The sequence below is a fragment of the Megascapheus bottae genome, chromosome 22, assembly GCF_031878675.1.
Source record: "Megascapheus bottae isolate mThoBot1 chromosome 22, mThoBot2.hap1, whole genome shotgun sequence".
In the NCBI taxonomy this organism is placed as follows: domain Eukaryota; kingdom Metazoa; phylum Chordata; class Mammalia; order Rodentia; family Geomyidae; genus Megascapheus; species Megascapheus bottae.
The window spans coordinates 4507993-4528935 of NC_143530.1; the positions used below are offsets into that span (position 1 = coordinate 4507993).

Below are 20943 nucleotides of genomic sequence, written 5' to 3' on the forward strand. Positions count from 1 at the left end.
GACTCATGCCTGTCATCTGTGGGGACTGATAGAGCCTAAAATAACAATACGTTCAGTGAAGGAATACCTACCTTGGTTGAATATGAATTGAAATCAGTTGCTATAACCCAAAGTTATAGTGCTGGGCCATCAACGTTTGTTTCTCTCTCAGGCCAATACAGGTGATAGACGCAGTTCCTATTATAATCAATATACACAACCGGGCTGCCTTCACAGAGCCGAAATCCCAGATCCTCTCTAGTTTGGTGGTCTGCTATCCCTAGGACTTTGTGCTTATCCCTCTGCCCTCCACCATGGCTTACTCCCACCCACCCACTATCTAGCCAGACCTCACATTTTTCTCACATCCCACCACCCAGTCTCTGCTCAGATAAGGCAGGATGGAAAAGGCAGACTTCAATCTGTGTAGGCACTGAGCCAAAATCAGCATTGGAGTTCTATTAAAGAAGAGGAGAAATACTGAGAGAAAACTAGACCATCGTGGCCAAAATATGTGAAATGATCTTTTGTTTTCCTTTTCCATTTAGAATTTTATCAAGGGAAAAACTCTACCCAAAAGACCAGAAAGAAACTAGAATGAGCTCTCCTGTATTTAGAACAGCTAAATGTATCTATAGTTAGCTAACCACACTTTCCAACTATGCTGCCATTGCTGAACTATCAATCCCTTTTTATTTAATTATCCACAATTGGTTAGAAGAAGACAAAGAAGGTAGCCGGCAATAGCTTCCCCAGTTCTGGCCATCCAGGCTCTTCTCTCATGCTGAGCCATTCCAGAGGCAAATCTGGAATCTCCCTCCTGCAGAGCTGATAGGCTAATTGCAAAGGAAGCTGCATTCCAGGTCGAGGCTGTACAATGCAAAGGCATTCATTCTTATAATGACATTACCCATGACCTTTCTGTTGCTTTCACCCTTTGTGGGCTCCTTAAAAATGCACTAAGGTGAAAGAACTGAAACTTTGAAGAGTGTCTTACAGATAGACGCACACTTGAGCTTTCTTAGTTTGAAAGGTCTGGGAATGCTCTCCATGGCTTCCAGGGAGGCCATTGAAGATGACCTAAAAGTATGCTATGACATACATTAAATACAAAAAAAGATTGAGAGAGATTTTCAGAGCACTGTGATGAGGTTCGTAGGTCTGTGGGTTGTGAATATGTCTCTGTGAGCTAAGATGCTTGGTCTATGTTTGTGACAGCCACCACCCAGTTCATTGAGGAGTTTGCATCTGTCTGACTTTTGTTACCAGGACTGTGTTAGGTCATTGATGACTTGCTGAATTCTTCCTGGCCTAGGAATTTTGGAAAGAAATGACTACTTCTTTTATTCTGAATCTTTGAAAACATAGTAGTTTTTACTCAAAATTAACATCATTGAAAAAAATTAATGAAAAAGAAGTGGAAAAAATTGAAGTATAACAAATGCAACTATGTCTTAAGTACACAGTTTTGTTAAACATTGTTTTATTTTATTTATTTTTTTTTTTGCCAGACCTGGCTTGAACTCAGAGCCTGAACACTGTCCTTGAGCTTTCTCAAGGGTAGGAATCAAACCTAGGTCTTTCTTCGTGCATGCTAGGCAAACACTCTTCCACTAGATCACACTCCTGGCCCCCAAACATTGCTTTAGAGAAAGAATTTCTATATGACAAATGATTATGTTTTACTTGAATCAGTGATTATACAGAGATATTGCAAATATTTGCCGAGTGTCAACCCAGGAAGATGTAAATACAGAACGGTTTAATCACTGCCTTTGGCAGGAGTCAACTTGGTGAGCAGATTCTAGGATGTAGTTCATTTTGGTATGACATCATGAGCCCTTTTCACTGGAAATCTTCACTTCCCTGTGATAAAGTAGGCTCGCAAGAGCAAGCAGCAAGATGCCTTTTGGTTTCTAAGGGTGGTGTGTGTGTGCACATATCGAAAGGTGGGTGAGAAGGTTTGGTTTAGTGTACTTAATTCTGCAGCCTTATGACTAGAAACTGAAAAGAGCAATCAAGAAGCTCAGATCTTCCTAAATGGAAGTGAGGAGGAAGCCTTCTCACTGTGGCAGATATGTAAAACCAGGGTCTCCTCACAGAGGATGCAAATCACTTCACAGAGGCCAACAGGGTCCCCTTTCTGCCTCACCAGAGCATCTTTGTAGAGGCAGGGTCAGGGGAACGGAACCTCATTTGACAATTTACAGCTTGGTGCATCGGGCTCTTCTCCCCTTAACCTCCTGGCTCTTCCGGTGGAACTGAAGAACAACTCAGGTCCTCATGCATGGCTCTGCTAAGAAAGCCACGGGGATCCGGTAAAACTGGCCACCTCCAGGAACCCAGGCCACACATCACTTGAATGCCTTGCCTTCTGTTGATGCCAACTCTTCCAGTGGCCACCATTCAGCTCTCAAAGCAAGTTTAAGAATACATCGTTCCCCTGCACACAGAGAGTTGTCATAAAGCCGTAGTGACCTCCGTAAAGACATTTCAGTTTCTGTAAACTGTTTCTCCATGGGAGTAGAATTGTGTGTGAATCCTGACTATGCATCAGTAATAGTAAGTACTACAACATAGACTGAAAACTGAATGAACATGCCTAGCAATGTAAAGAAATGCTGACACACTAGATAGGTCATTTTCTTGAAAAAACGAGTACTTGCTGATTTAACACCAGCTATAATAATCCTCATTGAAGAGCATCTGGGGGAGGCTGGAGTAGCCCTCTCTTGGCTTTACTTGTTAAGTAAAGTAGTTCTATAAAACTCTCTGTGCCATTTAGTTAGATTTCTGCAGAATCACTATTATAGACCTTTCCATATGCTTAATCATTATCATAGGCGGACAGATTTTATTGTCCCAAATTCGAAAGGAATTCTAATAAGGGCTCAGAAAGTATCTCTGGCAAATTTTGACAAAGTTAATGAGAGAAGAGAGAAAAAAGAACCCCGGGATAAGAAAAACATGATTTTCAAGTTCCCTTTATACTGTTGTCTTTGTCTTCATTTTTTCTTTTTTACTTTATCATCTTGCTAGGGTTTTTCATAGAAACAGAACTAATATTATATATTTACATATATATGAGAGAAATATGTATACATGTATATATTATATATAAATAACATAACATATATCATATATACATTAACATATATCAGTTACATTAATATCATCATATATGTGAATATGAGGAAATTTTCCACACAATAATAGAATCTGAAAAACACCCATGATAATGTGTTGTTCATGTTAAAGGCTCAGGAAAGCCAATGGTAGAAGTATAGAAATATAGAGGAGTATAGAAATAGAGCCTTTTGCCTAGGTTCAGATCAATTAGGCAATTACCCTCTGTTTCTTTTTCTATTTAGAATTCCACAAAATTGACGGGAGGCCACCACATTGAGAAAGGCAATACAGTCAGTCTTCTGATTCAAATGTAATTCTCATCCAAAAACACTATCACGGACACATCTAAAAAAATTCCTTGACCAAATATCTGCGTACTCTGTAGCCCAATCAAGTTAGCATGTAAAATTATCCATCACATGGCGCCTACAGAAAATATTTAAGTGGCCACTGAAAGATTAGAACTTTTTTAAGAAAAGAATTTGATAGTCTGTTTATAATGCCCAACACTCAGATTTTTTGGATATTATTTAGTACATAGGCTAAATTTCTTCACTGTGGTGCAAGGAGAAAATAAGAATGTATGAGAACAACCTCAACAGATTCGACCTCTTCAACATACTAAAATCTAAAAGTCTTGGAAATCATCTGTGAGAACTAAAGCCTTAAAAGAAAGAAGTCAGGAGATAACCTATGCTCTCTTAGTTTGGGTTCAGCTGAGGAGAAACACTTTAATAGTGCCTTTCGAGGTGTTTTCTTCTCTTTCCCATGACTTCAGTTTATCAAAGACCAGTTGGCCATCAAATTTCAAGGCCTTCTCCTGGTTGAGTCGCTTTCTTTCTTTCTCTGACTTTTTGACCATGTGGGGAATAAGAGGAGGTAGTGCAGAACACCACTTCCATTTTGGAAACTAAGCTTTGGGATGATAGGTCAGTCACTTAGATTGACATAAGCTTTGAGGTCCTGGTCCTATGAAAGGACAAAGCAACATCCTGTGTGGAAGGCTCATGGAAGGATGTTCACAAGACAGAACAGCTAGCAGCAGCCTCCTCCCATAGTGGTAAAGGCTACTCGTGCTCAACCCACAGTGACACGGAAAGGTGCTGAGTTCATTGCAGCTTATTGGAGAAGTCACTATTTTGTAAACTGTGCTTGCTGCAGATGAGATTTAGCTGAGCACTGACCAAAAGCTCTTGACTTTCTTCTCCAAAAAGTCTCTGGACAGAAGCATTCTGAAGTGGTAGCAGATTATAGAATATGATAGCTTAAACACAACCAAGATCATGCCCTGAAAATTCTTGATAAATCTCTACAGGCACCCTATGCAGAATGATTTGTGAACAGGCATTGTGCTGCACTGGACATGTTTTGCATTTCTATCCTCTCCAACACAACCTACATACATATTGCTGTGGGAATTTAAGGAGTTTAAGGCATGAGATTAGGCATGGAAATTCAGGAGGAGCTAGTAGATCAAAATCAGACTAAGTGGGCTACCAGAGCAAATGGGAAGTCAGATACCAGAGGTGGATACCCAGAGGAAAGGCCATGGTTGAGGGAGGGAGAGAACCACCGTATGTAAACCTGCCACTCACATCTGCAGGCACTGTCATAGCTGGCTCCTCCTCCCCATCCTTTTCCCTATTTTGATTTACACTCAAATGGCATTTGCATTTCTCTGATACCAATTATGCATTTTATTGTTCCCTTCTTCATAGACTGTAACCCTGCCCTTCATATCACTTGGAGTTCTATGTCTCTAGCCATGGCTCCTTTATCTGTCTTTTATAACGTTAGTGCTCTCTACAGCATGAGAGTGGACATGTCGTGGCGTCCCTCCCCATGTGGTGCGGTCACTGGAATGAATGTGAGTACTTCGACGGCTTCCTCTCTGGGGGTAACTGATGTATCTCCTTGGCATCCAGTATGCATTGGACACATCCTGTGACCAGACACTGAAGGAAAGGACACAGAACCAGGTCCTGCGCTGGACTCCCCTACACAAGGTCCTAGGTTTTATCCCCAAATCTACAAGTTAAATGTTTAAAGTCACATTCTACTTTCTTTTTGAACTATTCCTCTCCACTAAGAGAATGGATCTAGAGAGAAGAAAATGAGATCCAAAGCTAAAAACATGAACAAAGTAAGAAACTTTTTCTTGATTTAACACATTTACAGAAATTAGATATTAAAGAATGCCGCTTAAAATCTCCTGGTACTTGTGAATTTACTGACCAGATCTTCTTTACCCTTGGGTTATAATAATGCAACACACACACACACACACACACACACACACACACACATGCCACTTTTGAGAGAAATTCCAAGCACAATTTATTTCATGTTCCCAAATGAAAAGCTGCGTGAATTTGTCCTTTCGTTTGGGAACAAAGAAACACATCAGGCATTTTAGTATTCAACCATATGTCTCAGTTACCTGCAAGCATACAAAATTGGCTAAAGAGAAGACATACTGCACAGTGACCCCATCAGAGAAAAAAAAAACAGAAAGATTAGAGTTTGAGTTTATTTGTATGCAATGAAAAGGGGATGCAAGTAGGAAAAATTAGTTGAGAAAGTGTTGGCTTTGTTTAGCATGGAAGAGGAAACCATTGCTAATTAACCCTCAGGCTAAATTCATTCCCAATCTTTATCATCCCATAGCCTCATTCTTACTGAGTTCTAGAATCATTTTTTTTACTTCCCCTTTCCCACTTATGCGTGTCATCTCGAAGTTACCTGCAGTACCTGAACATAAATAAATAAATAGTCTTTGAAATGTCTTGATTTTCCTGATAATGTACTTGTATCCAAACAATAGATACCTGATCCTAATAGCCCAGACTTCAACTGAAATCCTCCTGCTTCAGCCACCACGTACTGAGTTTACAGATAAGTGTCTCACACTGGACCTTAACATGCCTTATCAGTTTAGTTCTTTAAGAAAAGCCTCCATCTCCTGAAAGTTGAAACTTCTTAAAATAGGAAGTGTCTTGATTCTTTCTTTATAGTCCCTCAGAATTCAAAGTATGACCGGTATTGGATGAATGCTTGACTTGTAGAAAAGTGTTATGCCTGGAACATGACAATTAAAGGATGTACTTTTTTTTTTACAATATCAGAAATAGAATAATTCACCAAATCTGGAGTGTCATGGAAATGAGAAGATGCTAGCTCATCTGAAATCAGACTTGTAGGTCCCGCGAAGCTCCCCACGCAGACCCACCCCTCCTCAGGCCCCCAGTGCAGAAACTTTCTCCCGCTTAATCCTGCTGAAGCCTTCACCCACTACCTGTATTACCTAGGCAGCTGGCTTACCTGCAGGCAGGCACCTTTGCTTTTCTGAGGTCACAGCCCAGACCCCCAGGTCGTACCTCCTCGCTACGTAAACTGGGACCCTGTCAGGGATCCCCTTTTCCATGGGCCCTCCCTGCTCATGGCCCAGCAGTTTCTTCTCCAATAAACTGTCTTCAGCCTCGACCAAATGGCAGTTTACTTTTGAGGAAACCTCACATCGGGTGCTGAAATCCGGGCCGCGGTGGTGCAAGCACCAAATCCCAGCCACTAGACCACCAATCTTTCAACAAGACTGACATCTTGTTGCAGTTGCAAAACTTTTGGATTATTGCAGGAAGTCAGAAAGCTAAGTGAGACTGGAAAGCAACACCTACTCTCCCTCTAGTTAGTAACTTGCTCTTATTTGTTTATTTTATTGGTCGTACGCGGGGCTTGAACTCGAGGCCTGGGCACTATCCCTGAGCTCTTTTGCTCAAGCTTAGTGTTCTACCACAGAGCCACTTCCACTCCTATTTATTTATAATAAATCAGAAGGTTATTTCTGTTGACTTTACTTACAGCCAGTGGCAAATTCAGTTTTCAAGAGGGCAGGGAGAAGGAAGGAGGCAGGGACGTAGAATTCGGGACCTTGGCTGGGAAGACCTCTCCTGCAGCGCACACAGGAGGGCCCAATATTCCATCCCCAGGGTGATGAGAGAAGCACTGACTCTCGCAGGTGAAGACTCTCCAGGTACTTCCACCCTCTCGCTGCTTAACGGAGGCACAGCTGCAGCGCCCAGCGCTCTCTCTTGCTCCCAGGGGAAGACTAAATTAGTGTAAATAATGTGGGATTATTATAAATACTGCGTAGTGAGGAGAATAAATTGGTTCCAATCATGTGGGTACTTTCTTAAGTACTGACTGATGAGGAAGTTTAAGTAGGCTGCAATCTCTAAACAAGTGGAGGAAGCTGCCTGAAGGACGGCGCAAGAGGCAGGAACGCATTTGTAGTGAAGAGATTTTAAAAGAAGAGGAGGGAGCATTTCCCAAAGCATTCCACGAGGCCAAGATTAACCATGCAAGACATGGCAAAGAAAGTAAGAGGATGGACCTCCATCTTCCACCAATATAGATGCAAAAATTCTCAGTGAAGTACTTGACAACCAAATCAACCAGTGAAAATCAATACACACCATGACCCAGTGAGATGCATCCCATAAATGCAAGAGAATGTTGACATCTGAACCTGTATCTACCAACAGAATAAAAATCAAAACTCACACAATCATGTTACTACACACGAAAGAGGCATTAGACATACTCCTGAAATAGTTATGATAAAACACCCAGTAAAGTAGCAACAGAGCAGAACTTCCTTACCTAATGAAAGTCATTTATCAAAAGTATAAAGTTAGTACCATAGTTAATGACAAAAAGATTCAATGGTAGCCTCAAATTCAGAAACAAAATGGGGGTGTCTGTATTCATAACCTCCATTCAACACGAAAGCTGAATAGCGTGCAGAACAATTAGGCAAGAAAATACATGACATCCTGATCAAAAGGATGACACAAAGCATGACTTCCTTTGCAAAAAAAAACTTTTAAGGAACACACTAGAAGCTTATTAGAACTAATCAAATGTCGTTGGAACTAATACCTGTATCTTGCAAGGTTGCAGCAGGATATGAGATCAATACACACAAAAAAATCAAATGCATTTTATATGCTAACAATAAGCCATTGCAAAAATTAAATTAAAAAAGAAATTGCCAAACACCTTGACAAATTATCAGATTAGCAGTCTCCTTATCAAATTAGCTATTGAGGCAAAATGGTCATGAAGGAAAAGAAGGAAGAACGGACATTATCTCTACAGCTACATGACTGAGAGTGGAGGGAAGAACATGAGGCAGAGGAAGAAGGGAGTACCCCATCTCTACACAGGAGACCACCATCGAGCTTGGGCCTCAGAAGAGAACACACTCATTCCTCAAGTTGACAACAGGTATTGATTGAGTTCTGAGCACAGCAGTAGAATTGAATGATGAAAGAATTATGGCAAATGTGGTCACCTAGCCTCAAAGGGACCAGAGTCTCACCAGACCCAGATAAATGAGTTGGGCTGACAAACCGAATGGCTGTCTTGACTTCTCAAATACCTCTCTATACTACATGCTATGCATTTCTTGACTATGAAATGAGAAATAATATGCCTGTCTACCTCCTGACTTGTCCAGGAGACTCAGAAACAATTAATGTCCCCAAGATTCATTTGTACCTATACCTCACTTCAGTTTGTCCCTCTTTTGTATATATTGTTAAGAGACAGCTTAAGGAAAGAAAAGGAAAAATTCATTCTCCAAAGAAATAAAGGACCACTATGCTTATGGAATGGGTCTTCCCAAGACTATTTACATTTTATATCTTTTTTTTTCCAGTCCTGGGGCTTGAACTCAGGGCCTGGGCACTGTCCCTGGACACTTTTTTGCTCAAAGCTAGCGCTCTGCCACTTGAGCCACAGCACCACCTCTGGCTTCTTCTGTGTATGTGGTACCACAGAATCGAACCCAGGGCGTAAGTTGAATATTGTAATAATTTCTTCTTGTAGATTGCTCTTGCATATTATGTAAAGTGAGAATATTCTGAAAACATAAAAGGGAACCTGTTATGCTCAGCATGGATGGCTCACCTGTAATCTCAGCTACTCAGGAGGCTGAGATAGGAAAATCACAGTTCAAGGTCAACCTAGGCAGTGAAGTGTGGGATATTCTCATCTCTAATAAACTACCAGAAAGCCCAAGGTGGAACGGTGGCTCAAGTGGTAGAGTGCTAACATTGAGCACAAATGCTCAGGAACAGATTCCAGGCCCTGAGTTCAAGCCCCGGGACTGGCCCAAAATTTAAAAAGTGAACCTGCTTTGGTTTTATAATCATTTCAAAGCTCTGGAGTTTTCATATGCTTCTGAGCATCAGAAAGTTCAGATCATGCACCTCAACTTTCCGATGGTCATAGAGCTCAATTCATCCTGCCCTAGGGCCAGTTAGCTGTTTTACTGTAGCATTCTACGGGGATTATTATGATCGTTTCTTGATAAATCTCTGCCTGATGGAAATGAGCAGGATAAACTCCAAGAAGATGATCAAGTTGGAAAGCAGTGGGATTTAGCATAAAGGAGCGATGAGGATCGTGACAGGTTTCCGTCACGTTCTGCCATTCCGGTTGATAACTTTAAGCTTGAATCTCAAAATTATGTTAGTATCCTATATGTCTAGCCAAGACCCCAAATGAATAGTCTCCCGCACGTACAAAACCAAATGGGAGCCGTATGTACTGAGCGTCTCGTTTGTGCCAGGGTCTGCCGTGGGCGCCGCGGCTTAGTCTTGGCAGCAGTCCTGTGAGGTGGGTGCTTCTGTCTGTCCTGTCCACAGCGAGAAGCTTTTGTTGTTAAGGCGATGGAAGTTGTGCAGCTGGGATTGCATCCTGGACACCCGTCTTCCAGGCTGTGCTCTGCGGCTCCTGTGTTCTGCTGCCTGGGGGAGTCAATCCCAAACATTGTCAGGCAGACCTAACCTGTGTTTATGAACTTGGGTTCCAGCAGGGCAAGCTAAGCCATGGGCTGCAGGAAGGGGGCGGAGAGCAGGGAACTAGGGTGAGAAGACCGATGCTTTAACTGGCCAGGGGGGCTGAGCTTAGCAGAGGTTCCTTCAGAGGGCAACACTGCATGGTGCCAGAGAGGATGCACCAGAGACTTCTTCAGCTTCCTCAGGCCATGGAACTGTGGCCAGCCGCCAGCAGCTCAGCCACTGTTCTCCTCCTGGGTGTAACTCTAGTTTGTTCTGTGAATCCCAAACTAAGGCAGACTCCCTGTCCACATCCGCAGCAGAGGGAGAGCGCCTCTCAGCCTGTCTCTGAGCTAGTACCGAGGAAGAATGCCTGTGTCAGGGCAGGGATTGCAGAATCAGTCAATCCCTGAAGAAGCAGCACTTCCCACCACAAATTTCTATGGACAAAAGAAGAAAACAAAACAGGTGCTTGTTGTTGTGGGTTTTTTCCCCCAAAGTAATCAGAGGAAAACATGATATTCAATTTGAATACTGGAACTCAGCCAGCCCCCAGGCCTCCGCAGCTGTCTCTGGGAATTAGGGAAAATTTCTGGAGGCAGGAAGAGTGGACCACTGGCTGTCTGCACTAACTGGCTCAAGGTGACTCTTAGCACAGCAGCCCTTTTCGTAACCACTGAGGTTCTTTCTTTATGGGCTAATGAATAGAAACAAGGAGCAGGGCTTACCCAGGCCACATATTATCCGATAAAAAGGATAGTGAGGAAACGTAAACCCTTCTTCACCAATGCACACCTTTCTTCCTGGTTACTGATGTATAATTAAGTGATGACTCCCTGGTATATTATTCAACAGAAAGAAAGAGAACAGGTCACATTCACTGCACGTACTGCAGTGGGACTGTTCTAAATCATTTTTTTTTCATATTCTCATCAGTGCTTTAAGTTTATCTAGCTTAGGAAACCAAGGCACTTCATGGTTAAACTACTTCTCCACAATCACTATACAGTAATGAAACCAGACTTGGAACTAAAATGTCTCATTTCACAGTCTGTCTTTTCAGTTGCTGACATATACAGCTTTTGCTTTTTCTTCATTTCTTTTTCTACTTTTCTTCTTTCTGATTAGATACAGAGGAGGGATGTATCTAGCACATTTTTAAAAAAAGATTGTCTCTGATAAAGTTAACCAGCCAATAAAAGCAGAACCAAAAAAAGAATCTCTGGTTGATTAACTTAATGACTATCTGAATGATCAGTCGTTCCATTCCTGAGCTTTCTGGTTAATTGAGTTTCTACTGGCTTCAAGCCATGTGGTTCCAGGACAGTTCCAGACATGGAATGTTTTTATTTTGTTGTCATTGGTAAGAAGCATGAGGAAACACTCAGGACTCTGACCTTGTCATGAGTTATGGTTTTACTTGGCATCTATCTATCTGTACAGCTGCTCACCTAACTTTTCTCTTGAAGAATATCTAATAGAAACTGAAATTGGGCATGGATTAAATTTGCTAAGTAAGATTTCTCTCATTTCAAATGCATTCCCTAATGACTAGAATCAGACATTTTAAAAACCATCCCAGTCCTTGGTGCTAAAGGAATCCTAAGTTATCATCCGCTTTAGGCTTATAAAGATGGAGGATTCCTGATGCTGACAATTAATGAACTGTTAAGTTCACGTATATGGACGTGATATTGGTTTCAAATGGGACAAATAGAATGTTATTAAACTTCAAAGTGGTGGTATTTTATTATATTTTCTTAGTGGGAGACACTCCAGAAGTACCTTCAAGTGAAGGGCAGTAAATTTTCCATCTCTTTGTCATTCATTCATTGAAGGCTAAGATTATCTTAATTTTCATTTCTGTACGTTCCTTACTCACTCTCTTTAATTTGACTCTGAATTCCAGGTCTTGATTTTAAAATATATATTTTGTATTTATTCCACAAACTATGGCTCCGTTTCTCTCGATGATTATGTGACTTTCTATCTACTCCCAATTTTCCACCCATTTTTCATTGCTCTGCTTTGCATAAAGAAAGAAACCATTTGTTCCATTCAGCTCACACTCCCTTCTCCAATAATGATGCTGAGGTTTTTGTTCCTCCCAGATCTTCCCTCATTCCCAAAATATTCCCAACTGGCATTCTGGTTCCAATGAGAACCAAACTAAAAGCCCTGACTTTTATTTTTGTTGTATTCTAGCTGTGCAGTTCTCTCAGGGCTTACATCTTAGCCAATGGGTCTTTGGTCTTTTGCTTTTTTCACTTTCTTATGCTTCCGCAGTCTCCCCACTCCCATTTTATTGCCCAGCAGATTTATTAGTATATTCTGCAATCTGCCAAGTTTTATAGGCCACCATTTCCTGACTGGCTTCTTTTCTACTAAATCTTAACAGATGTAGTTTGGTCTCCGTCTATACAGGTCTGCCAAATGCTGACTTTTATTGTTTATTGGTGCCAGTCTTGGGGCTTGAATTCAGGACACTGTCCCTGAGCTTTTGTGCTGGATTCTAGTACTCTAGTAGAGCAACTGCTCTACTTCTGGCTCTTTAGGTGCTAAATTGGAGGTAAGAGTCTCAAACATTCCTGCCTAGCTAGTCTGGCTTTGAACCATGATCCACAGGCTCTCTGCAGCCCCAGAACAGCAAGGAAACCTACAAAGAGTTCCAGTGGTCTACCTCAAAGCCAGCTCCACTGTTGCAGTAAAGATAAGCAGTAACCAAACTACATTCCTAATCCAGTGACCTAGAATATTCTTTCTGTATGATAGACATGCTGCAGCTCACTGCCCTGTACTGTTTTCCACCAATGCTTGGGTGTGATTTCTGCAAGTATTGTTGCTAAAAGAGTAGCCAACCAAAGCAGGAATGGCGAGGGGAGGATAGAAGACTTTCTCTGGAGGTGGTCATGAGATGTCACACCTTCTAAACCTGTTTCTTAGGTCCATGTAGGTCTGTGTGGAGAATGTGTGTCCTGTTGGAAGTATCGCATGTTCACAGAAAACGGAGACCCACCAGTGTATCTTCCAAAGGCAAATACAGAAATTGCCAATTCTGTGGATTCCAGAGAACTAGAAACCACCCACCAGTGCTTATTAAAATAATGTATCAAAGAAAACCCCATTAAGGAGTACTAATGCAGGTAGTCACAATTAGTTCCGATAGAAGTTGATCATTACCAAAATTGGGTTCATTTTTAAACCTAAAGAATGGGGTGATTTCTAGAATTTTAATAAAAGCCTTTTTATGCATCGCCAAGGGTTCCAAATCAATAATTGTGTTGTTTTTCACATGCTGCATCTTCTCATTAAATGGCACAGAAAGAGATGCTGTAAAACGTTTCTTTTTTTTCTTTTTCTGACTGAGAAACTTGGCCCATGAATGAACTGGGAGCAGGATACAGATGAGAAAGTCCAGGTGCCTCCATTTCTTTCTGTGTGCTTTGTGCTGGACCATTATCCACTGAAGTCACTGTGCAACTATCCTGGAATCCAGAAGGACCTGGTCTGAGTGGAGACCAGCAAGCAATCCTGAAGCAGTGACCTGCCAGCCCACCTGACCCTCCTCTGACTGCCTCTGAAAGTTCCCTGTGACATGGGACTGTCCTAAACATGCATTCCTTCACACCCATGACCTCACTCTCCCTCACCTAAAGCCAGTATCTGCCAGGCCTGAAAATGCTCCAAGGAGCTCTCTTCTCAACTCTTGCTGAAAACACCATAAAGAGTTGTCTTCCCTATGTAATAAATCTCCTTTCTCTGTCCCTCACCATGTCCCTTTGTTTGGTATAGAGAGGCAAGCAGCCAGTGCCATGTGGTATTCCTGGAGTCTGTGTATGATGTTTAAGTTTGAATTTCATTATAAGAATGTAATACCCCTGCACCCTCAGAATCAACGTGGTGCATTCTCTTCTAAATTCATGTCCCTGCTATTTTTACAGTAATCTTGGTGGTTTTATCGTGGGTGAGTATACACTTTCCCATGTATATGGTCTTATTTTTAAGATGGTTGCCTTAGAAGTTATTATTTGTGTCCAATTATCCAAGGAAGTACAGCCTGGACTTACAGAAGTGGGAAGAGACAGACAGTGTTTCTTGTTTGCCTTGTGATGGCCTGGGAAAAGTCCTTATGTTTACAAGTCCTAGTTACAAATGTATGTGTTCACATTTAGTTAGATAACATATAACTGTAGAAAGATGTATAATAAACTTTAGAATTTATAATAAAAAATTAAAAGGTTCATTTGGGACCCACACAGAAACAAGTATTCAGTTGATTTAATTAAAATAGAGGTTAGTTGGACATCTTCTGGACAGTGGTAACTTTGCCGGATATTCCACATAAAAAGTAACATGAGGAGGCCAAACATAGGAGTTTGGCTTAGTGGTAGAGAGCTTGCCTCGCATGCACTAAGACTGGGGTTTGATTCCTCAGTACCACATACATATTAAAAAAACAAAAAACAAAAAAACAAACTAGAGGTGGTGCTGAGGCCCAAGTGGCAGAGCTCTAGCCTTGAGAAAGCCCAAGGACAGTGCTCAGGCCATGAGTTCAAGCCCAGGACTGGCAAAAAAAAAAAAAGTAACATGAAAAGAAGCTAGGCAGCAGTAGCTTACATCTATAATCCTAACTACTCAGGAGGCTGAGATCTGAGGATTGTGGTTTGAAGCTAGGCTAGGCAGGAATGTTCCTGAGAGTCTTACTTCTAATAAACTACTTAGAAAAAGTTGGAAGTTGTTACCATGCCTCAAGAGGTAGAGCGTTAGCCTTGAGCACACAGAGGGTCAGGGACAGAGCCAGGGCCCTCAATTAAATAAATAAACAAATAAATGAATAAATAGCATACAAAATAACACGTTTTCAGTACCAGCGTCACATAAAATGCATTGCTTTTGAAGAATTAGCAATCTCACCAAAAGACTTGACTCACCCTGGGGAAAACATTGCTCATGGTTCAAAACTAATGTGAATGGATAGAAAACAATCATTACACCTTCACGGATGGCTTTATGGCAGTGATGACCCCTTACCAATGGATGAGTGCGTCCAGCAAGAGAGGGAGAGGATTGCAAGGTGCAACACATAAGCAAAACTGGGGGTCTAAAACCCATCCTGGGCATGCGCACAGGGCAGAGAAAGGACACCCTGGCTGTGGTAAGCAATCAGTCTGAGCTTCTCAGAAGTGGTCAGGCACGAAAGAAGTAAAAGAGTGGAGAACCACAAGAAACACTGCAGAACGCCTAAACCGGTAGGTTAGAGCATGTCATGTGTGGAGATCATGTTTCTGATTTCTGTCACTCTTAGAGAGTGGTTCTTTAATCTAATATGGTTTAGAATCGTTTTCCACACACACGGTCCTTTGCATCGCATAAAACAACAATATGATCTTGTTCTATTAAAATGACCATTAGCAAAGGCAAGCCAGATTGAGACATAGTACCACGGGGCCTCTCCCACCCCTCCCCCCAACTCCAAACGTCCCATGAGTCCTCATTTCCACAGAGGAATGCTCTAATGAAAGGACTCTTTCAATTACCTTACCGTAACATTATCTTAATATTTTACTTATGACAAGATAGTAACAGAGATAATTTGTTTGGTCAGAGCATCTGGAGAAAGACATGAATAAATATCTAATGTTGTTTGATTCAACTTCATTTAGTATACATATGCTGAGCCTGTAACTAAATACAGGAAGGAATAGGTCATTGTCTTTTTAAAAAAAAATGACTTTTACCCAAATGTAATTATCTTAACCCTTTCTAGTTGCTAGGATATCTTTATATTTTTGGACTGGAAAGCCAGAAGGGACAAATTTGGAGTATAAGTGGCCTTTACATTCATGATAGGAATTCCAATACCTACTTTCCTTCTGTAGCCATTAATACTTTCCAACAGTTCCCAGAAGACAATGTGTCTTTAATCAGCTTACCTGCAATCATCAGGAATAGATTCAATGGCAGATAAAAGCTTTGTTTACATTGGCTCACCAAATGGAGGTTCCATTTTCCTAAAAAAAAAAATGAAAGGAAGGAAGGAAAGAAAAGAAAAAATAATTCCGGCGGAAGGCAGACGAGGCTATTATTGAGGATGCCATGATACCGTTTAGGACAATGTGTCTTGTGGTTTTCAAATGCACATCCTTAGATGACTGACCGTTAGTTACATTGCATGGTCCAGCGCTACGTCACACACAATGCCCCTTGTTGAAAATCAGGCTGGACAAAAACGTTTTCATGCACACCCAAATCTCAAGTAAAATTTAAGAAGAACCGAGTGGGTTCAACTACTGTCAAACACCAGCAGCACAAATTTCAAGTGATAGCAGCTATTGCAACACCTTTGTGAAAGCAGGAGACTGGGCCCTTGGCACCCACGGTATATGCTTCCAAAGAGGTGGGTTTTGAGGAAAATGTACACATGCTCAGAGGGTTCAGAACTCTACTGCAGACGTTGCGCTCTGTCCCCCGACACCCAGCTTCCGCTGAAAACACCACCCTCTAACCTAAACACCTTCACTTTCGCTTTGCTTTTAGGTCACATTTTGCCTTAGGTAGGCAGACTTTCCCCAAACGAAGAGCAGGGGGAAAATTCAGCAGATCATGTATAGAAGAAAACAAAAGTGATGCTGATGGGAGACTGACTGAGATCCCATGCACTAAATCCCTAAATGAGGTGGATTTACTGTACTTAGCGAATGGGAATGCAACCCAGAACTCCGATATCTAGATACCACACAAGATACATTTTCCAGGGATTTATGAACTAAGACACTTAGTGTCATTAAGCTGCACCATTGTCTAATAGCTTTCCTGGAGAATAGCCCGAGCACAGCTTGTATCCATTCACAAAGAAGAAGAGGAAGAAGGAGGAGGAGGAAGAGGAGGAGGAGGAGGACAATCTTGCTTAGAACTGTTATGTCTGCAAGGCTGTGAGTAATCTAGGGAGGTTTCCATTCACTCCAAAATTAACTATGAATGCCAGGGGTGTGGTAAAACACATGTCTAGGAGGGGGTGAGGCTCTGAGGTCAAAGTTCAGTGTTACCAGGGGAATTATTCTGGGTGAGCATGGATAGATTCAAGCCAGGGAAGTGAAGAATGAAAAAAGGAATTACAGATAGGGTATAACACTTTCCCAGCTGCTTCCTTAGCTCCTAATAGCTGGCAGGTTCCTGAACATAGCAGCTCTGTGGCCCACAGCAGCCCAGCACACTGGTGGTTTAGACCTTCGCTAGCTCCACCTAACGCGTCCCGAAGGGGCCAAACCAAGGCCATTCCTCGCTCAGGTGAAGCAGGCAGCCGTTCACCCGTCCCCTCCAGCCGAAGGGGGGCTTTTGAGGAGCCCAAGGGTAGCTACTGCTTTCACGCTTGTCCTGGCAAATCTTGCCCTGGCTTTCGTGTGACCAGACAGATTTTCTTGTCTCCTACTTGCATCCAATGTCGAATAAGTAAATCTGTGGGTTTTTAAGCCATTTGGCCACCCAGCAGGTCCCGGAGGTCGTCCGAGCCGCGGAGGTCATCCAGGGCCCCGTCCAGGACCCCAGAGGTCGTGCAGGGCCCCGGGGAGGATCGTCCAGGGCCCCGGAGGTCGTGCAGGGCCCGGTCCAGGACCCCGGACATCGTGCAGGGCCCCGGGGAGATCGTCCAGGGCCCCGGAGGTCGTGCAGAGCCGCTGGAGCGCCTGCTCTGGGAGGCCCTGGGTGGCTCTTGCGCAGGGGGGAATTCGCGCGTGGCCCTGACAGCTGCCTGCAGCTCCTGGGTGGACGGGGACAGAGGATGCGCGCTTTCTTTTGCCCAAAGAGGGAGTGGTTGCTAATGGTGGAAACGGGACCCCCCCCCCCCCCACCAGATCTGGAGAGCGGGGCGCGCGCAGGATTGGAGGAGGATTGGCAGGGGTGGGGGCCGGCCAGGGGAGGCCAAGCCAACCAGCTCTCCCCCTCTCTCCCCTTGTCTCTGTCCCCTCTCCCCCGCAGGGCACGGGACGAAGGGCGTGTTCGAACTCCTATCCGGGTGGCGCAGGACCAAGGAGACCCTGCCCTTCAAGGACAGGGTGGCGGACGCCTACTCGGACGTGATGGTGACCTACACGGCCACCAGCGGCCTGTACCTCGTCACCTTCGGCCTGGGCACCAGCCCGTTCACCAACATCGAGGCGGTGAAGGTGTTCTGCCAGGGCATGTGCGTCTCCATCCTGCTCAACTACTTCTACGTGTCCTCCTTCTTCGGCTCCTGCCTGGTGTTCGCCGGGCAGCTGGAGCAGAACCGCTACCACAGCGTCTTCTGCTGCAAGCTGCCGTCGGCCGAGTTCCTGGAGCGCAAGCCGGTGTGGTTCCAGGCAGTGATGGGCGCCGCGCCCCGCGCCCCGCCGCCGCCGCCGCCCGCCGCGCCGCCGGCGCCCCCCGCGCACCCCGAGGCCGACCCCTACCAGCACCACTTCCTGCAGCACTTCCTCCGCGAGCACTACAACGAGTGGATCACCAACATCTACGTGAAGCCCTTCGTGGTCATCCTCTATCTCATCTACGCCTCCTTCTCCTTCATGGGGTGCTTGCAGATCCGCGACGGGGCGGACGTGCTCCGCCTCCTGGCCAGCGACTCGCCCAGCGTGGCCTACGCCGCCGTGCAGCGGCGCTACTTCGGCGCCTACGGCCCGGTGATCGGCTTCTACGTGTACGAGCCGCTGGAGTACTGGAACCGCAGCGTGCGCGAGGAGCTGCGCCGCCTGTGCGCCGGCTTCACGGCGCTGTCCTGGGTGGAGCAGTACCACCAGTTCCTGCAGGCGCGCAACATCAGCGCGCACAACCAGAGCGACTTCCTGGGCGTCCTGCAGGGCTCCTTCCTGCGGCAGCCCGAGTTCCAGCACTTCCGCAACGACATCATCTTCTCCAAGGCCGGCGAGGAGAACCACATCGTGGCGTCCCGCCTCTACCTGGTGGCCCGGAGCGGCGGCCGCGAGCAGCAGAGGGACGTGGTGGAGATGCTGGGCCGGCTGCGGCCGCTGGCGCTGTCCCGGGGCATCCGCTTCATCGTCTTCAACCCCTCCTTCGTCTTCCTGGACCACTACAGCCTGTCGGTGGTGGCGCCCGTGCTGACCGCGGGCTTCGGCGTCCTGCTGGTGTTGGTTCTCACCTTCTTCCTGGTCATCCACCCGCTGGGAAACCTCTGGCTGATCCTCAGCGTGACCTCGGTGGAGCTGGGGGTCCTGGGGTTCATGGCGCTGTGGGACGTCCGCCTGGACTGCGTCTCCGTCCTGTGCCTTATCTACGCTCTCAACTTCGCCGTCGACCACTGTGCGCCCTTGCTGTACACCTTCGTGCTCGCCACCGAGCACACCCGAACGCAGTGCGTCAAGAGCTCCCTGCAAGAGCACGGGACGGCCATCCTGCAGAATATCACTTCTTTTCTTCTTGGCTTGGTCCCTCTCCTCTTCGTGCCTTCGAACCTGACCTTCACACTGTTCAAATGCTTGCTGCTCACCGGGGCTTGCACACTCCTGCACTGTTTTGTTATTTTACCCGTCTTCCTAACCTTTTTCCCCCCTTCCAAGAAGCACCACAAGAAGAAGAAACGTGCCAAACGAAAGGAGAGAGAGGAAATCGAGTGCATAGAAATTCAAGAGAACCCTGATCACGTCACCACGGTCTGAGAGGCGGAGACCGATGGATGGATGGAAGGAAGGAAGGAAGGAAGGATGGATGGATGGATGGATGGATGGATGGAAGGAAGAAAGGAAGGAAGGAAGGAAGGATGGATGGATGGATGGATGGATGGATGGATTTGGTTTTTTTGTTTGCTGTTTATCGCTTTTTCTTTCTTTCCCCAATGTCGCACAACGATGCAGGGCGAGCCGAGTCCATACCTCAGCTGCTTGGGCAGGCCGGAGGTGACCAGGCAAGTCAGATGGAGAGTGCGTTCCTCTGACACAGCTGCTTCTTGGGGGAAGGGGGAGAAGAGGGAATAGGAGCAGAGAGGGAACTTGCATCCTTGTTCTCTGGGAAAGATCTGTTTCTCAGCGCAATCTTAGAGCTCTTCCGAGGAATGAATCCATCCATCAATGAAGTGCTTACATCGAAGGCCAAAAGGTCCAACTCGTTCTACAGAGAAAATGCTTAGGAGACATGGAAAGGAGAGGAAAAGTAGCCTCCGAATAGCAAAGAGGACACAGGAAATTTTAAACTTGCCATATCGCTTTTTCGTGTCTGTTTATTTGTTTCTAGAGTGTTTGTTTCACAGATTGGTTCAAAAGAAACCTATGCATTTGGGAAGTACATATTTAATCCCGTCTAAGCCAAAGGTCTTCCCACCCCATTTTATGTATAACCGCAAACACATATATGTCAGTGTGTCTTCTTCACCACACATGGAGGCCTGTTTTAAAGAAAGTGTACATTCGCAGCTACTCTGAAGTTTACTCTAAGAAAAGTCTCACCAGCTTTAGCCAAGTATATCAACTCATCAGTGGCCATTCAAAATCAAGTCAACTGTCCAGACAGCAAGAGTGTTCCACAACTGTGTGACAAGTGAACTAAACAGAATTTTTGAATCCGGACCCATCAGATTCTACAGATTATGTGGTTGGTTATTGAGACGCTAGCTTTGGGTGACCTAGCAAAATACACAAAAGGCATTTAAGCTAATTCCCTATGAATGATGTTTAAAATCTCTTGTTAGAACTCAATAGTTGAGATGGCTTTTCCTTGGCCCTGGCTAGTTCTCTATATCTAACAGGCTGAGATGTTACTTTCAGAGAGCTTGGTCATCTGCAAATAAGCACTTCACCCCCCCTCTCCATGGGTATGCATAGAAGGGTATACAGGTGTGTGTGTATGAAACAAAAATGAGGTATTCTGTAATTACATCATTCTAACTTCAAGATGGTGACCGTACACCATCATCAAATAGAGATCATTAACATAGAAGAAAGGAAACATCACTGGGGAACTTGCACTGGGAAGTAGAGGTAAATAGACCATCCTCATTCATCACTCGTCA

General features: G+C 44.4%; 1 protein-coding gene across 1 annotated transcript in view; it reads left to right on the forward strand.

Moving 5' to 3' along the window:
• Ptchd4 (patched domain containing 4) overlaps positions 1-19597 on the forward strand; it is an 88710-nt gene extending 69113 nt beyond the window's left edge. The window contains exon 3 of the mRNA XM_090355293.1: positions 17925-19597. Within this exon, the coding sequence (XP_090211419.1) occupies positions 17925-19597 (1673 nt within the window). The remainder of the gene's footprint in view (positions 1-17924) is intronic.
• The last annotated feature ends 1346 nt before the right edge of the window (positions 19598-20943 follow it).